The 15,369-nt window shown below is 45.8% G+C and overlaps 1 protein-coding gene across 1 annotated transcript; it reads right to left on the bottom strand.

Annotated features, from left to right (window-relative positions):
* Window positions 1–6,665: 6,665 nt before the first annotated feature.
* LOC133030185 (uncharacterized) lies at window positions 6,666–8,488 on the bottom strand. Its single transcript, XM_061102496.1, has 2 exons — window positions 7,327–8,488; window positions 6,666–7,244 (listed from the first exon to the last, which is right to left on the bottom strand). Exons 1-2 carry the CDS (start codon window positions 8,392–8,394, stop codon window positions 6,711–6,713), a joined length of 1,602 nt encoding a protein of 533 aa, XP_060958479.1. The 5' UTR covers window positions 8,395–8,488; the 3' UTR covers window positions 6,666–6,710.
* Window positions 8,489–15,369: the final 6,881 nt, after the last annotated feature.

Below are 15,369 nucleotides of genomic sequence, written 5' to 3'. Positions count from 1 at the left end.
CTCGGTCAACATTTTGGTGCTTTCATTGAGAGCTGAGGAAAGCTGCTACATAACAAGCATTTGACTTCACAAGAATGGTGGAGACAAGAAGTACACGTCAGCCTCGCCCTCTGGAAGATGCTCAAGATCCAAATGAGGAAGATGTGGCCTCAAGAGCGGCAGAGGAGTCCGAGGAAGAAGAAGAAATAGCCCCCGACGAGGACTACGAGGGGAACCTCGACGAGTATGCCTATGACGAGGGAAGTTACTCAGAACTGGTGTTCCTCAGACAAAAAGCTATCGATCATGAAGCCGAGATCGAAGCTCAGAAAGCGCAAAACCAAAAAATGCAGGAAGTAATGCTAGCCATGCAGAAAGCCATGGAGGCAGCTGGTATTCACGTGCACCCCAAGGCAATGACCGCTGGGCTCAACAGAGAGCCAGCGACGTCCTCGCCTAATTCCCAGCAGCAAAAATCTAGGGAACCTAGCCCTATAAGGTACCCTGCTGAGGAAAATCAAACAAAAAACCCTACTTCTACCCATGGGCGAAAGAAAAAGGTGCAGGATCCGCGAAGGGTCCGCTCGGATTTCCCGAAAGGGAAAGGTCCGCAGAGGGGCAAGCCCCATAAGGGAAGTCTTGGCCCTCAGGATCGAGGGGACCGAAAAAGCGTTTCTGTGCACCAGGAACCAGGGGGTAGAGGGAGAAGAGGACAGAGAGGTCCTCCCATTGATCTGAGAAATCAAATCAATGGGAATCAAGGTGACCTCCGGGATCACCTTGACCAAAAAAGATACGGGCCCGTGGTTTCCCCGGGTACGTTAAACGAAGGGATTATGGCGGAACTCGCCATACTTCGAAAAGACATTGCTCGAGTCTCCCGGAGGCAGAAGGGAGACGACTCCGACTCGGACAGCGAGGATCGGGAGCCATGTGCCAAGCACATCCTGGAGGCGGAGCTCCCTAAAAACTTCAAGATGCCCGAAATGGCGGCATATACCGGGAACTCCGATCCCAGTGACCACCTGTCGCGGTTCAACCGTGTCATGACAGTCATGCGGGTCAGCAATGATGCCAAATGCCTGTGCTTCCCCCTCACTCTGAGCGGGTCAGCGGAGGAATGGTTCAAAAAGCTGGAACCAGGATCTGTGGGCTGTTGGAACAAGCTCCAGACCAACTTTCGGAGACAGTTTGTCGCCGCCAGAAAGGTTAACTTGGAGGTTAGTGCCTTGACCAATATCAAGCAACTGCCCACCGAGACCTTGAAGAATTACATCAAGAGGTTCCGGGAGGAAGCCTCAAAGACCAAGAAGGTTGATGACGGACAACAGCTTGCCGTTCTCCAGGCAGGAATCCGCACTGGGACTCCCTTCTGGAATGAATTGCAACAAGAGGGGGCTGCTAGCCTCCAGGACTTCCAGAAAAGAGTCCAAAAGTATATCAACCTCGAGGAAGCCCAGATCGTGGCTTATGGAGGCTATTATCCCACCGGGATAGCAGGGTACATGCCCGGAGTATCGCCCTCGGGTACTACCCCGGCCGCAACTCCACAGGTGAGTGGCATACAGTTCTCTGCTACCCCCGGGTACAGCCAGGGCCAAGCTTTGGCGCCAGCATCTTCCCATTATGGCAACCCGTCCGGAGTGAATGGACAAGCTCCTTCACAGGCTGCCCCGACTGCTAGCTTAACAGGCCCTACCCAGGGGTCGAGGAGCAAAAGGTCCTCCAAAGGCAGCACCCGAATGGGAGAAAAGTGCCAGAAGATGGGGTACACACCCCAATATACTCAGTACACGGAGCTATCGGACTCCCAGGAACGGGTGTACTTTGCCACTAGGCAAAATACGCACTACCGGAGACCACAACCATTGTACAAAGACAGCTCCCGGAGAGATCCGAGTAAAAGATGCGAGTACCACAACGACATTGGTCATAGCACCAATGAGTGTAAAAATCTCAAAGACGAGATTGAAAACTTAATCCGTTTGGGCCACCTCTATGAGTGGATCAAAAATAGGTTGCCCCACCTTAATCCGGGGCAGGTGGTTGGGGGTATGCCTCCGGGAACACCAGGGGGTACAGCAGGAGTATTGGCTCCGGCTGCTCCCACAGGTGACGCCCAGCATATTCCCGGGCTGCCGCCCCGGCCTAATGGGCGGGTAGCTATGATCTCCGGAGGTCCCCATATCGGAGGGAACACTCGCAAGGAGCGAAAACAATACGCCGAGGCCGCGAAGCACAATGAGGTATGGGAAGTTACTCAACTCCCAGCTCAAAGGCCTCGGCTGATGGACCAACCCATCACGTTCACGGAAGAAGACGCCAAGACGGTGCGTTTTCCTCATCACGACCCACTGGTCATAGAGACCCCTATCGCAAATAAAGTGGTGGCTAGGGTCTTAATTGACAATGGGAGTTCCGTGAACCTGCTCTTCAAAGAAGCCTTCACTGCGATAGGGTTGACCGACCGGGACCTCTCGCCTAGTGGGTCACAGCTCACAGGGTTTAACAGGACGACGCTTATCCCGATGGGAAAAGTAAGGCTCCCGGTTACCCTGTGCCCGGATACCCCCCAGAGCACATTCAAATATTGCACCTTCGTGGTAGTAGACTGTCCAACAGCCTACAACGCGATCCTCGGCCGACCGGCCCTAGTAGACTTTGGTGCAATTACTTCAATCCGACACTTGTGCCTAAAATTCCCTACCCAGGAAGCCGGGGTTGGAACTGTAAGGGGAAATCAAGGAGAAGCCAGGCAATGTTACAATGTTGCCACCCACCTACCCGTACTCATGGTCCGGGAGTCCCCTGAGATAGAGAAGGCTGAAGAGGATGAGTTGGATCCTCGCATAGGATCCGAAAGGGTCGTGGAACCAATGGAGGACGTCGAAGAAATACCAGTGTGCGACGACGACTCCACCAAAGTACTCCGGGTAGGGAAGAGCTTGGATCCGGAGCAAAAAGACAAAATAATAAAAACACTGAAGGGCGCCATCGACATCTTTGCATGGCGCCAAAAAGACATGACCGGCATAAGCCCTCATGTCATCACACATGTACTCAATGTCAACCCGGACATGCCCCCTGTACAGCAAAAGAGACGCCCGCTCGACTCGGTGAAAGCCGGGGCCTTAGAGAAAGAGGTGGACAAACTTTTGTCCAGCGGCATGATCCGCGACGTATACTATCCGGAATGGCTGGCCAATCCGGTCCTGGTGCCCAAGCCGAACGGGACTTGGCGAGTTTGTATAGACTTCACAGATCTAAACAAAGCTTGTCCAAAGGACTGCTTCCCGCTACCCAGGATCGACCAGATGGTAGACGCCACGTCCGGATTTAAACTGCTGTCTTTCATGGATGCCTATGCTGGTTACAACCAAATAAAAATGCATACGGCAGACCAGGAGTGCACTAGCTTCAGGACCGATAAGGGGGTATACTGCTATCTAGTCATGCCTTTCGGACTGAAAAACGCCGGAGCAACCTATCAAAGAATGGTTAACCGGATGTTTAAAAGCCTCTTGGGACGAAACATGGAGGTATATGTGGACGACATGCTCGTCAAATCCAAAGCATGCAACAGCCATGCAAGCGACTTAGAAGAATGTTTCGAAGTCGTCCGGAGATACGGTATGAAGCTCAACCCAAAAAAGTGCACCTTTGGGGTCAAGTCAGGAAAATTCCTGGGCTTCATAGTCAGCCAAAGGGGGATCGAGGCAAACCCGGAGAAAATCCAAGCTCTCCTGGACATGCCATCCCCCAAGAAGCATAAAGACGTGCAGAGCTTGACCGGAAAGGTAGCCGCACTGAGTCGCTTTATCTCACGATCCACGGACAAATGCATACCCTTCTTCAACGTGCTAAAGAAATGCCAGAAGTTCGAATGGTCGGATGAATGCGAGGAGGCATTCAAGAGGTTAAAAGACCACATGGCCAAACCCCCTATCCTATCGAAACCCGTCCTTGGAGAAGACTTGTTTCTTTACTTGGCCGTCTCCGAGCACGCGGTCAGCGCTGCCCTGGTCCGGGAGGAAGAGAAAATTCAGCATCCCGTGTATTATGTCAGTAAGCGCATGATAGGGGCTGAGACAAGGTACCCAGTCATTGAAAAATTAGTATTCTGCCTCCTGATGGCGTCAAGGAAGCTGAGGCCGTACTTCCAAGCCCATCCAATCAAAATCCTAACCAATCATTCGCTCCGACAAGTTCTCCAGAAGCCTGAAGCATCCGGAAGACTCCTCAAGTGGGCGATGGAGCTAAGTCAATTCGACTTACACTACGTCCCCCGGATTTCCATAAAAGGCCAAGCCTTGGCAGACTTCATTACTGAATGCAATGAAGCCAAGGCAACAGTAAATACGCCGGCACCACCAATCCCCACCTGGAGGGTATTTGTAGACGGAGCTTCTAATGAGAACGGTTCAGGAGCCGGAGTGGCTATGATATCACCAACTGGACTGCGGCTCCAGGCAGCACTCCGATTTGATTTTACAGCTTCAAACAATGAGGCCGAATATGAAGCCTTGATAGCAGGACTGAAATTGGCAAAAGCTGTAGGAGCCAAAAGAGTAGAAGTCTACAGTGACTCTCAACTGGTCGTAAACCAGGTTTCCGGAGAATACCAAACTCGTGGCGAACGGATGGCCGCGTACGTAACAATAGTCCGAGAACTGCTCCACGAGTTCGCGGACTATAAAATAGAAAGGATCCCCCGAGAAAAGAACGCTCACGCGGACTGTCTGGCTAAGTTAGCCTCGGATAGCGAAATCGAAGAGCTGGGGGTAGTACCAGTGGAACGCTTGGCAGAGCCAAGCATCAAAATAAAAGAGACCACACTAACGGTTGGGCAAGAACCCAGCTGGATGGTCCCCATCATAAAATACATAACCACAGGTGAGTTGCCCCAAGAGAGGGCACTGTCTCGAAAGATTCAGTATCAGGCTCATCGTTACGTAATGATGGACCAAATTCTCTACCGGAGAGGACTCAGCATGCCTTATTTAAGGTGTGTATCGGACCCTGAAGCTAGACAAATCATGCTAGAGGTCCATGAAGGGTTCTGTGGAGATCATACGGGAGGACCCAGCCTCTCAAAGAAAATATTGAGGCAAGGGTACTTCTGGCCAACAATGAAAAAAGATTGTATAGACTATGTCCAAAAGTGTGACTCGTGCCAAAGGTACGCGAACATACCGAGAGCTCCTCCAAACGAGATCACCCTGATGACCAGTCCCTGGCCCTTCGCGGTCTGGGGAATAGATCTCATCGGGTCTCTACCTACAGGGAAAGGAGGGGTAAAGTATGCAATAGTAGCAGTAGACTACTTCACCAAATGGACAGAGGCTGAGCCTATGAAGACAATAACTGCCAAGAAGACATTGGACTTTGTTATCAAAAACATAGTGTGTCGATACGGCTTGCCTCACAAAATAGTCTCGGTACAATGGAAAGCAATTTGATTGCGAGGAATTTTCGACTTCGCAACCAACACGGAGTAGTGAAAAGCTTCTCCGCGGTAGCCGTGCCTCAAACAAACGGCCGGGCGGAAGCGATCCAATAAAATCCTAAAGGTCACCTTGAAAAAGAAGGCTGGCCGTCCGCAAAAATAATCGGCCCGAAGAATTGCCAAGGGTATTATGGGCCTACCGGACGACCCCCAGAACCACAACCGGCCACTCGCCCTTCTCAATGGCGTACGGTTGTGAAGCAATGGTCCCGGTAGAAACATTATTCCCATCCCACAGGAGGACGACTTACGATCCTGCCACTAATCAGGCACTGCTCCAAGAAGCTTTGGATCAAGTCGAAGAACTCCGGGATGAGTCTCAAATACGGATGGCTGCTTATCAAAAGAAGGTGACCAAGTATTTTAACTCTAAGGTTAAAAACAGAAAATTCGCTATTGGGGATATGGTCCTAAGAAGGGTTTTCCCAGCCACCCAAGAACCCGGAGTGGGGGTACTTGGACCAAATTGGGAAGGACCATATGAGATCGAGGACGAGATCGGCTCCGGCACTTACAAACTAAAAAGAATGGACGGAACCACCGTCCCAAGAGCCTGGAATGCCGATCACCTCAGAAAATATTACCAATAGCGAAATAAAACTTAGACTTTGTTCAAAGGGTTTGTACCGTCCAAATGTATACCTCCTCTATATTAAATAAAACTGAGTGCCTTAAAAACAAAGTTTCTATGCCACTCAGGGGGGTACTAGGGTATACCGCACGGACAAACAGAAAAACAAACTAAGTAAAATATCCTGACCCAAAGGGCAGGTCAGAAAGTATGCACAAAAATAAAAAGCATAAGCATAAAAATCCTGATCCAAAGGACAGGTTAAAAAAACATAAGTGTGACAAAAGAAAGATCACATAAAAAATATCCTGGCCCAAAGGGCAGGTCATATACATATAAATGGCCCGGGGACAGGCCTTAAAATATAATTGTCTCCCCTTCGAATAAAAACTGCTACCTATATATATATATTGTTCTAAGGCAGCAGCAAGTATGTACAAAAAAAAAGAAGAAAAGAGAATAATAAAAGAACCGGGTGGAATCTTGGTTATACTGGGTCGGTTGTACAGCAGCTCAGTCAGCCCGCGGAGGAAGGCGAGGTCCGATACGTGCCTCTAACACGGCATCAAGCTTCTTCTTCTTTTCCCGAAATTTGGCAATCATTTCCTCGGGTTTGAGATAAAAAGTAAGCTTGATATTTTGGTCGTTGGTGGATCAAGCCATGTAGACTCCATCGTCAAAGCGCTTCGGACACCGGGCGCAGGAAACAGGAGAGAGGAGCTCGGCTCTTTTGGCCTTCTTGATGGATTGTTCTTTGAAGTCCCTAAGCTCCTTCAGCTCCGCAGCTAGAGCGGCCTTGGACTCTATGTTCGCCTGGTGAGTTTCCTCTAAAGATCTCACCTTGGCGACCATTTCATCCAAAGCCTCCCTGGCCTCCCGGAGGTCTCGCCTGGCCTTATCAGCAGCCTCGCTTTGAGCCCTCAGTTCCTCCTGGTGCTGGGCCTCCATCCTGTCCCTCCGCTGGGCCTCGTCCCGGATCATGGCTTCCGCCTGAGCCTCCCTCCGTTTGGCCTCCTCTTCCTTGGCCTTGGCAGCCGCCTCCTGGCGCTCGGCAGCTTCCTGGTAGATCTGCCTCTCCGCTGTGAGGTCCTGAAGGACCTTCCTGACATCGTTCATGTCCCCAAAGTCGGACAGAACGAAGCCATGATTTATGATGTTCTTGGAGAGGCGGCCAGCCTCAGCAGCAAGCTGAACCATAATGCAAGGGTAAGAAGGAGAAGTCTCTCAACGAGAAAAAATAAAAGGAAAAGCAAAATTGCGAAGTACTTACCACCGTGAGAGAATGACTGAGGTCCTGGACCTGGAAGATGGAGTTCAGGGAAGCACAAGTGGCGAACCGCTTAGGCGCGCATCGAGTGAGCTGAGAAGCGAACTCGCCGGTCATCTCCGCGGCAAAAGGAGCCAAGGTGGGCCCTAGGAAGCGACGGAACCAGTCCGATAAGGGGTCCAGATTAAGGTCCCACGGATCCTGGTACTCCGGGTGGTTGATGCTCGCCTCAACCTCCGCCCGCAGAATCCTCCTAAGGGCTTCCACTTCGGCGTACCCCCGGGAGTACTCGTCCATAGCATAGTTATGCTTGGCTATCCGAAGCTCTTGCCTCACCTCGTCCCCCGGAACCGGGGTAAGCACGATGTTGGGAGGAGCAGGATTTTCGTCCATGGGGGAAACCCCGCCGTCAAGACCATGAGCAGGAGTGTCGGCTCTCCGAGGCTTCTTGGGCTCATCCTGGGCAATCATTTTGCCCTTGCGCTTACGAATCAGAGCCACCTCAGGCTCCTCTTCGCCTTCCTCAGCTTCCTCCGGAAGGGCTCGGGGCTCTCCCGTACCATCAGCAACTTCCTCCGAGAAGTCCCACTGCTTCCCTTGGCCTTCTCCCGGAAGCACCTCCTCGTCATCCACTAAGTCAATAGTGTCGGGGGGAGCGCTGGAAGAAACCTTCAGGGAAGGGGCCGGGGGGGAAGAGGTAAAGGCCGGAGGAGCCACGGGAGTATGAACTCCGGCAAGCTGTTCCAAAATGGCATCCATGGAGACACCTGTTTCACAAAATAAGCAAGTGTTAGATGTCCGTGAGGAACCACTTATACAAGATACAACAAATAAACTACTCCTACCCGAACTTCCTAATTCGGCCCTAGCAAAGTCCTGAACTTTAAGGCTGGCAGCGTCATCTCCGAGATAACTGTCCGAGGGCCGGAACCAGCTGGACGTTATGTAAGCTGAAGGACCTAAGGGAATAGGTTCCGGAGGGCCGGAGCCCATCCGGGACCGACCTAGGTAATCTCCTAAGTTCGAAAAATAAAATTCCTTCAAACGATCCCCCCACCGGGTCGATGGCATCCTAAACCTACGAAGACGCTCGTCGAACCCTACGGGCCTATGACTGGCGTATTCACCAACGGAAGGAACATAACGAATTATCAAAGGAGACTTACCGCCGGCACCGGAGGTGCTAGCACCATGAGCCCTCGAGTTTGGCTCTGGGACCGAAGGCTGTGGCCGGGGAGTTTGCTTCTCAGAAGAATCTTCAATACGAAGGGGCCTCCTGGCAGGACGATCCCCAATCTCTTCTTGAAGAATCTTGTCAAAAAATTTAGCTTCGGACTTCCCGGCAATCGCCTGACTCCTCCGCACCACCGGGCTCCCCACGCGAAGTCCCCTCCCAGAGGCAGCCTGGGCCTGAGAGTATGCCTTCTCCTGGGCCTTCCGGTAGAGATAATCTTGGTATTTTTTCTCCGCCGTGGCAATAAGCTCATCCCGGAAGGCCTTCTCCGCGACTGGCGCCCTTACGTTGGGACAGATGACCCGTGAGAGGTTGGAGTCCTCCACAGACTGATGAGGAAGGATAAGTTTGGCCTTCCTGCAATTCTCCGTGGTGACCAAACCCCCGACATCGAGATCGGCGCGGTCGTAGGAGGCAAAGGCTTGGGCCCTCCGGAGGAAGGTCTGAGTAGGGGGCGTCCGCTGATAGGGTGGGATCCACACCCACTCAGTAAGGAGCTCCGGGTGGTCCACGGCCCTGAACCCGGAGGAAAAGAAAAAGCGATGGCGATACTCCTTAACGTGAGTCTGCCTATTGTACGGAACCACCCCCTCGTTAGCGGGATGGATCCGAAACCCGTAGAAACCGTCCTTAAGTTTGTCCCCTTTCTTGGGGACGGATACAAGTTCATAAAAATACAAAATTTCCGCCGGGCTGGGAGATCCCCATCCGCGGGCGGTATAAAAAATAAACAAGCCTGAAAGCAGGCGATAAGCTTGAGGAATGAGTTGATATGGCGCAAGGCCGACAAATACAAGGAAATTAACAAAATAATCTTGAAGCGGGAGCATGGCACCGGCCATCAGATGAGTCTGACTCCAAGCCCCGAAGCCGTCATAATTGTGATTAGGCGTCTCCGAGTCGCGAGGTGGCCGGTGATAGGTCCCTGAAGTGGAAGGTTTGATCCCAGCAACGTCTATAATATTCTCCAGCTGGTGAGGACAAGTTAGGGTGGAACGAAGCTCAGCCGCTTCCCACCCGGTCGCTCGGGATTTGTACCCCTCCTGGGCAACGGGTCCCAGGGAAACCTCCTCCAGAGTGGCCATGCCTTTTCCGCTCTTCTTCGAAGATTTCGAACCAGAAGCAGACATTTTGTATTCTGTGAAAAACAAAAAAAAAAGAGAGAAAGAGAAAATTCCAGCAGTTAGGTCCCGTACCAAACCCTAAGTCAAGAAAAAGGGAGTGGGGGTCCCCTAACCGCTGGAAAGAGGCCCCCTCCGGACACGTGTCACATGGAAAACCCTAGAAAGATTCCCTGAACAAGTGTCGGGTGCAGTAAAATCGCAGAAAATGGTTTTACAGAGTAAAAGAAATAGAAGGGAAAAGACCCCATTCTATGCCCTAAGCAACCGTCGAACGAAGAACCTATGGCTCTCTTCAACAAAAATGCACGATTATAACAGAGGCATGATAATGGCGGTCCTACAACTAAAGCAATAGACACAAAACAGAACACCTGAAGAACCTAAACACTTGCATACCCAGAAATCTCAAAGTACGAACCCAGAAAAACAAACAAAGCAAGTAAAAGCATGTCGCTATCAAAGGATGCAAGAAACTTACAGTAAATTGTTGAACTGGGGGTCCTGAGTATGGCCGAGTAAAGTTGAGAAGAACTGATGATAGCAAACACGGAAAAACTGGAAGAAATGGCGAAGTGTGTTGTGATAAATCCAACTCGCAAGTATACGTATCGTTTTAACAAGTAATACTCAGGTAAGTGAGATCGTTCCCACGAGGACTGTAGCTAAGTACCAATCAATTGAATTCTTGTTTCTATTTGGCAGAATCAATAATAAGGTCGAATAATTAAATAACTAAAAATTAAAAAGCAGGATAATAATAATAAAAAGTGTAATTAATTATGGATGAATATTTAGGGAAAAGAATCCTGTTGATTTAATTACCCAATTGTTAATGCTAATTACTATTCTCTTTCTCAATGTGAAAGACAGATTATAAATTAACCTAACTCTTTTCAGATCTTTTAGGTTCTAAATAATATGTTCTCTAATTAACTTCTTAATTAGATCAACACAAAATCAGCATTAAGCAATAATCTATTGGTCACTAGGCTATGTAAATACTTTCGTTTTACATCAAAACCTAGACTATCCAAATTTTAGCATTCCTAATTCTCACTTTTCAGATTTCGAATTAGGATCATAGAGCATGTAAAAGGTGATCAAGCTTACACATGAGATTCAACACAAATAGAGATAGTATTCACACATAAGATGAAGGAATGGCAATTATTTTATTAACTAGGCATAAACTTAAACAACAATCATCATCCTCCCTTATTGGGAAATTTAGTTCATAATAACTCTAAAAACATCCATGATTAATTCAGAAATAAAAACAAACATAAAGATGAATAAAAAGGGTAAAAGAAAGAAACTAGAAGGTGGTATCGCTCCGGGTCTTCAAGATAGCTTCCTCTCCACTTTGCCTCCACTATTAGGTCTGTTTTTGCTTAGATCTGACCTTCAATGTCGTATTCCTTATATAGGGATGAGTGGTGAGCCTCCGATTGAGTGAAAAATCAAAATTAGGTCAAATCTGCGATTTCCGTACATAGTCGCGACTAGCAATTAAGCTGGTCGCGACTACAGGCAAAACTCAAAAAACCGAGTTTCTGCCTATCTTACGAAGTCGCGACCAGGGTCGCGACCAGGAAAAAGGGTCGCGACCTGGCTCTCTGGAGGTCGCGACTACTGATGCTTCAGGAACCGAATTTTCTAATTTTTTTCAAGTTTGTCCCAGTTTTTCGCCATTTGACTGAATTCGAACTTTAACACCCCGAGAACCTGAAATAATGAAAATCAAGCGTAAAACTGCTCCAAAAGACACCAATAGACGAGATAATGCTAACTTTAAAGACCCGAAATATAGGTTAATTATAACCTAACAAAATCCCCCAAACTAGATTCTTACTCGCCCCCGAGTAAGATAAAAAAAACTAACTACGCTATCAGATAATCACTACACTGCTGACTCATGCTCTGTTTTCTTCCTTGCATAAACTAGAATTTTGATCTTACTAACTCTAACAATTAACTCGGATGCTCAACTATAATCACTATGTACAACTGCAACAATCGACTCAAATGTGAAACATTGTTATAAGAGTTTTACTCTTTCCATTAGTTCCACAACCCGATAACTCATAAGCTTGCATGCTTACCTTTCTCCACTAATGTTGACAGTATTCTTTGGAATCATTAGGTCTTTTCAAGGTTTAGGTAATATGGCTCAGATATTCAGGGATAGGCAAAAAACAATTTTGGCTCAAAATATCATAAGCGCACAAACAGAACCCACAAGCTTCTTACTTTTCTTTTTCAATACCCCATAGTGTTCCCACATCTACCAAGATTGAGAGAAGATATCTTTACTATTTTCCAACATCACTGAAATCATATACTTTATTTATTTATTTAAATTTTTTTCTTTTTTTTTGAACACATATTTTTACTTTTTCATTGTGTTTTTTTTTCATATTTTTTTTTTCAGTGACATTGAATTACACAATTTTTTTTTTCCTTCTCAATCTTACACAAATTTTTCTCCCTCTCACTATTTCGTCACACTAAATGTTTCTTTTCCCCCAAACTAATCATATAGCTTATGATATCATGGATAATCATGGTGAGAATAAAAATTAATAGTGTGGTTGCAAAATGTCAAATCAGTGGGTGGAAACACAACAGGTTAAGGCTCAAAAGGGTAACTAGGGATACACATTATGGTAGGCTTGAAAGGCTCAAACTATCCAACAAATGCCTAAGTCATATTCCAATTGAACACTATCAAGGATTTCGCCTCAAAAGAATAAACATGCAAGTTCTAAGCTATCCTGTCAATCTTACCACAAACCATAGTAAAACATTTATAACAATTTTCACAACTTGAGTATTTGCAGAAAAACACAGGTTTCTAAGCATCCAAACTAATCCAAAGAGTTAACAAAATCAAGCACACAGTTATTTTGCAGTTTCAGATCACATCACACTAATCAGCAGTATACAACTATCCTCTAGCTTATTGCCATTCCTTAACTAAAACAAAAAAAAACTAAAACAGAAAATTAAAATGCAGAAAATTTTAAAAAAATTTAAATCTCTCTCCCCAAACTAAATATGACATTGTCCCCAATGTGACATTAAAGAAAAAGGAAAGGAAACTTACCTGAGCGCCACATCAACAAGCGGTTGACGCCCGTAATAAGCATCATGCTGGACAACTTGAAAGTTGTTTTTAAAAATGCCCTCAAGCTTGGCATGTAATGAGTTTGAACCAAAAGCCGCACCAACAACACAAGACTTTCGATGATGAGCTTGGGGAGAAGCCTTTCGTAGCTCGTAGAGGATATAATATGGTGTTGATGAAATATATGGATCCATTGGTATTTTGTTTGTCAATATCATTGATGCAGTTGAATCAATGATGTCATGTTCTTCCTCATCCTCCAATGTCACAGTTTCAACACTTTCATCTAACCACCCTTCTTCTTGTTGCTCACTCTACACTTGGCTATCCATACCCTCACTTATGATTTCATATTCAATGATTTCTTTTTCACAAGGATCTTGATCTTCAACTGTAAGCTCATTATCTTCCTTGTATTCAAATAATGACCCTTCTTCATTGTACCAACAACTCTCATAACTTTCATCATTGGAGTTATTACATTCTGAATCATGAGTCATTGAATTATCACATAAAGATCTCACCATGTCAGTTAAGCGATTAATCTCTCCTGGAAGTGATTGTAGAAGTGATAGTAGTTGCTCCTCTTTTTCAGTTTGTTGGGATAAATTTGGGCAATAAGGTGGGTATTGGTGACTCCAACCCTGAAGTGATGGATTCCAATGCCAATCGTAATCAAAATCTGCCATATCATTCAACAGATTTATTACATCATAGCCTCTCATTAATAAAGGCGCTCCAGTTGCCTCTGCTCCATAATCAACCCAGCTTCTTGTTTCATCGTTAAGTCCATCATACAAGAGCCATGTAAAACATCCACTTGAGAAAGTGGGATAACATCTCTCTCCAAGCTCTTTAAATCTCCTCCAAGCAGAATAGAATGGTTCATTGTGTTGTTGGACAAAATCCTCAAGATATAGCATCTGGATTTATCTTGCAGTTCAAACTCATAAGTAAAACATTTATAAACTTAAATAAAAAGAAACCAAATTAGAATAGAATTCAACTATATTGATATTAACTAAAACAGTCCCCGGCAACGGCGCCAAAAACTTGTTGTGATAAATCCAACTCGCAAGTATACGTATCGTTTTAACAAGTAATACTCAGGTAAGTGAGATCGTTCCCACGAGGACTGTAGCTAAGTACCAATCAATTGAATTCTTGTTTCTATTTGGCAGAATCAATAATAAGGTCGAATAATTAAATAACTAAAAATTAAAAAGCAGGATAATAATAATAAAAAGTGTAATTAATTATGGATGAATATTTAGGGAAAAGAATCCTGTTGATTTAATTACCCAATTGTTAATGCTAATTACTATTCTCTTTCTCAATGTGAAAGACAGATTATAAATTAACCTAACTCTTTTCAGATCTTTTAGGTTCTAAATAATATGTTCTCTAATTAACTTCTTAATTAGATCAACACAAAATCAGCATTAAGCAATAATCTATTGGTCACTAGGCTATGTAAATACTTTCGTTTTACATCAAAACCTAGACTATCCAAATTTTAGCATTCCTAATTCTCACTTTTCAGATTTCGAATTAGGATCATAGAGCATGTAAAAGGTGATCAAGCTTACACATGAGATTCAACACAAATAGAGATAGTATTCACACATAAGATGAAGGAATGGCAATTATTTTATTAACTAGGCATAAACTTAAACAACAATCATCATCCTCCCTTATTGGGAAATTTAGTTCATAATAACTCTAAAAACATCCATGATTAATTCAGAAATAAAAACAAACATAAAGATGAATAAAAAGGGTAAAAGAAAGAAACTAGAAGGTGGTATCGCTCCGGGTCTTCAAGATAGCTTCCTCTCCACTTTGCCTCCACTATTAGGTACATGTTTTGCTTAGATCTGACCTTCAATGTCGTATTCCTTATATAGGGATGAGTGGTGAGCCTCCAATTGAGTGAAAAATCAAAATTAGGTCAAATCTGCGATTTCCGTACATAGTCGCGACTAGCATTTAAGCTGGTCGCGACTACAGGCAAAACTCGAAAAACCGAGTTTCTGCCTATCTTACGAAGTCGCGACCAGGGTCGCGACCAGGAAAAAGGGTCGCGACCTGGCTCTCTGGAGGTCGCGACTACTGATGCTTCAGGAACCGAATTTTCTAATTTTTTTCAAGTTTGTCCCAGTTTTTCGCCATTTGACTGAATTCGAACTTTAACACCCCGGAACTCGAAATAATGAAAATCAAGCGTAAAACTGCTCCAAAAGACACCAATAGACGAGATAATGCTAACTTTAAAGACCCGAAATATAGGTTAATTATAACCTAACAAAATCCCCCAAACTAGATTCTTACTCGCCCCGAGTAAGATAAAAAAAACTAACTACGCTATCAGATAATCACTACACTGCTGACTCATGCTCTGTTTTCTTCCTTGCATAAACTAGAATTTTGATCTTACTAACTCTAACAATTAACTCGGATGCTCAACTATAATCACTATGTACAACTGCAACAATCGACTCAAATGTGAAACATTGTTATAAGAGTTTTACTCTTTCCATTAGTTCCACAACCCGATAACT

The sequence above is a fragment of the Cannabis sativa genome, chromosome 8 (assembly GCF_029168945.1).
Source record: "Cannabis sativa cultivar Pink pepper isolate KNU-18-1 chromosome 8, ASM2916894v1, whole genome shotgun sequence".
NCBI classification, from domain to species: Eukaryota; Viridiplantae; Streptophyta; class Magnoliopsida; order Rosales; family Cannabaceae; genus Cannabis; species Cannabis sativa.
The sequence above is the reverse complement of the archived record's forward strand: the minus strand, read 5'-3'. Positions and strand labels throughout refer to the sequence as shown.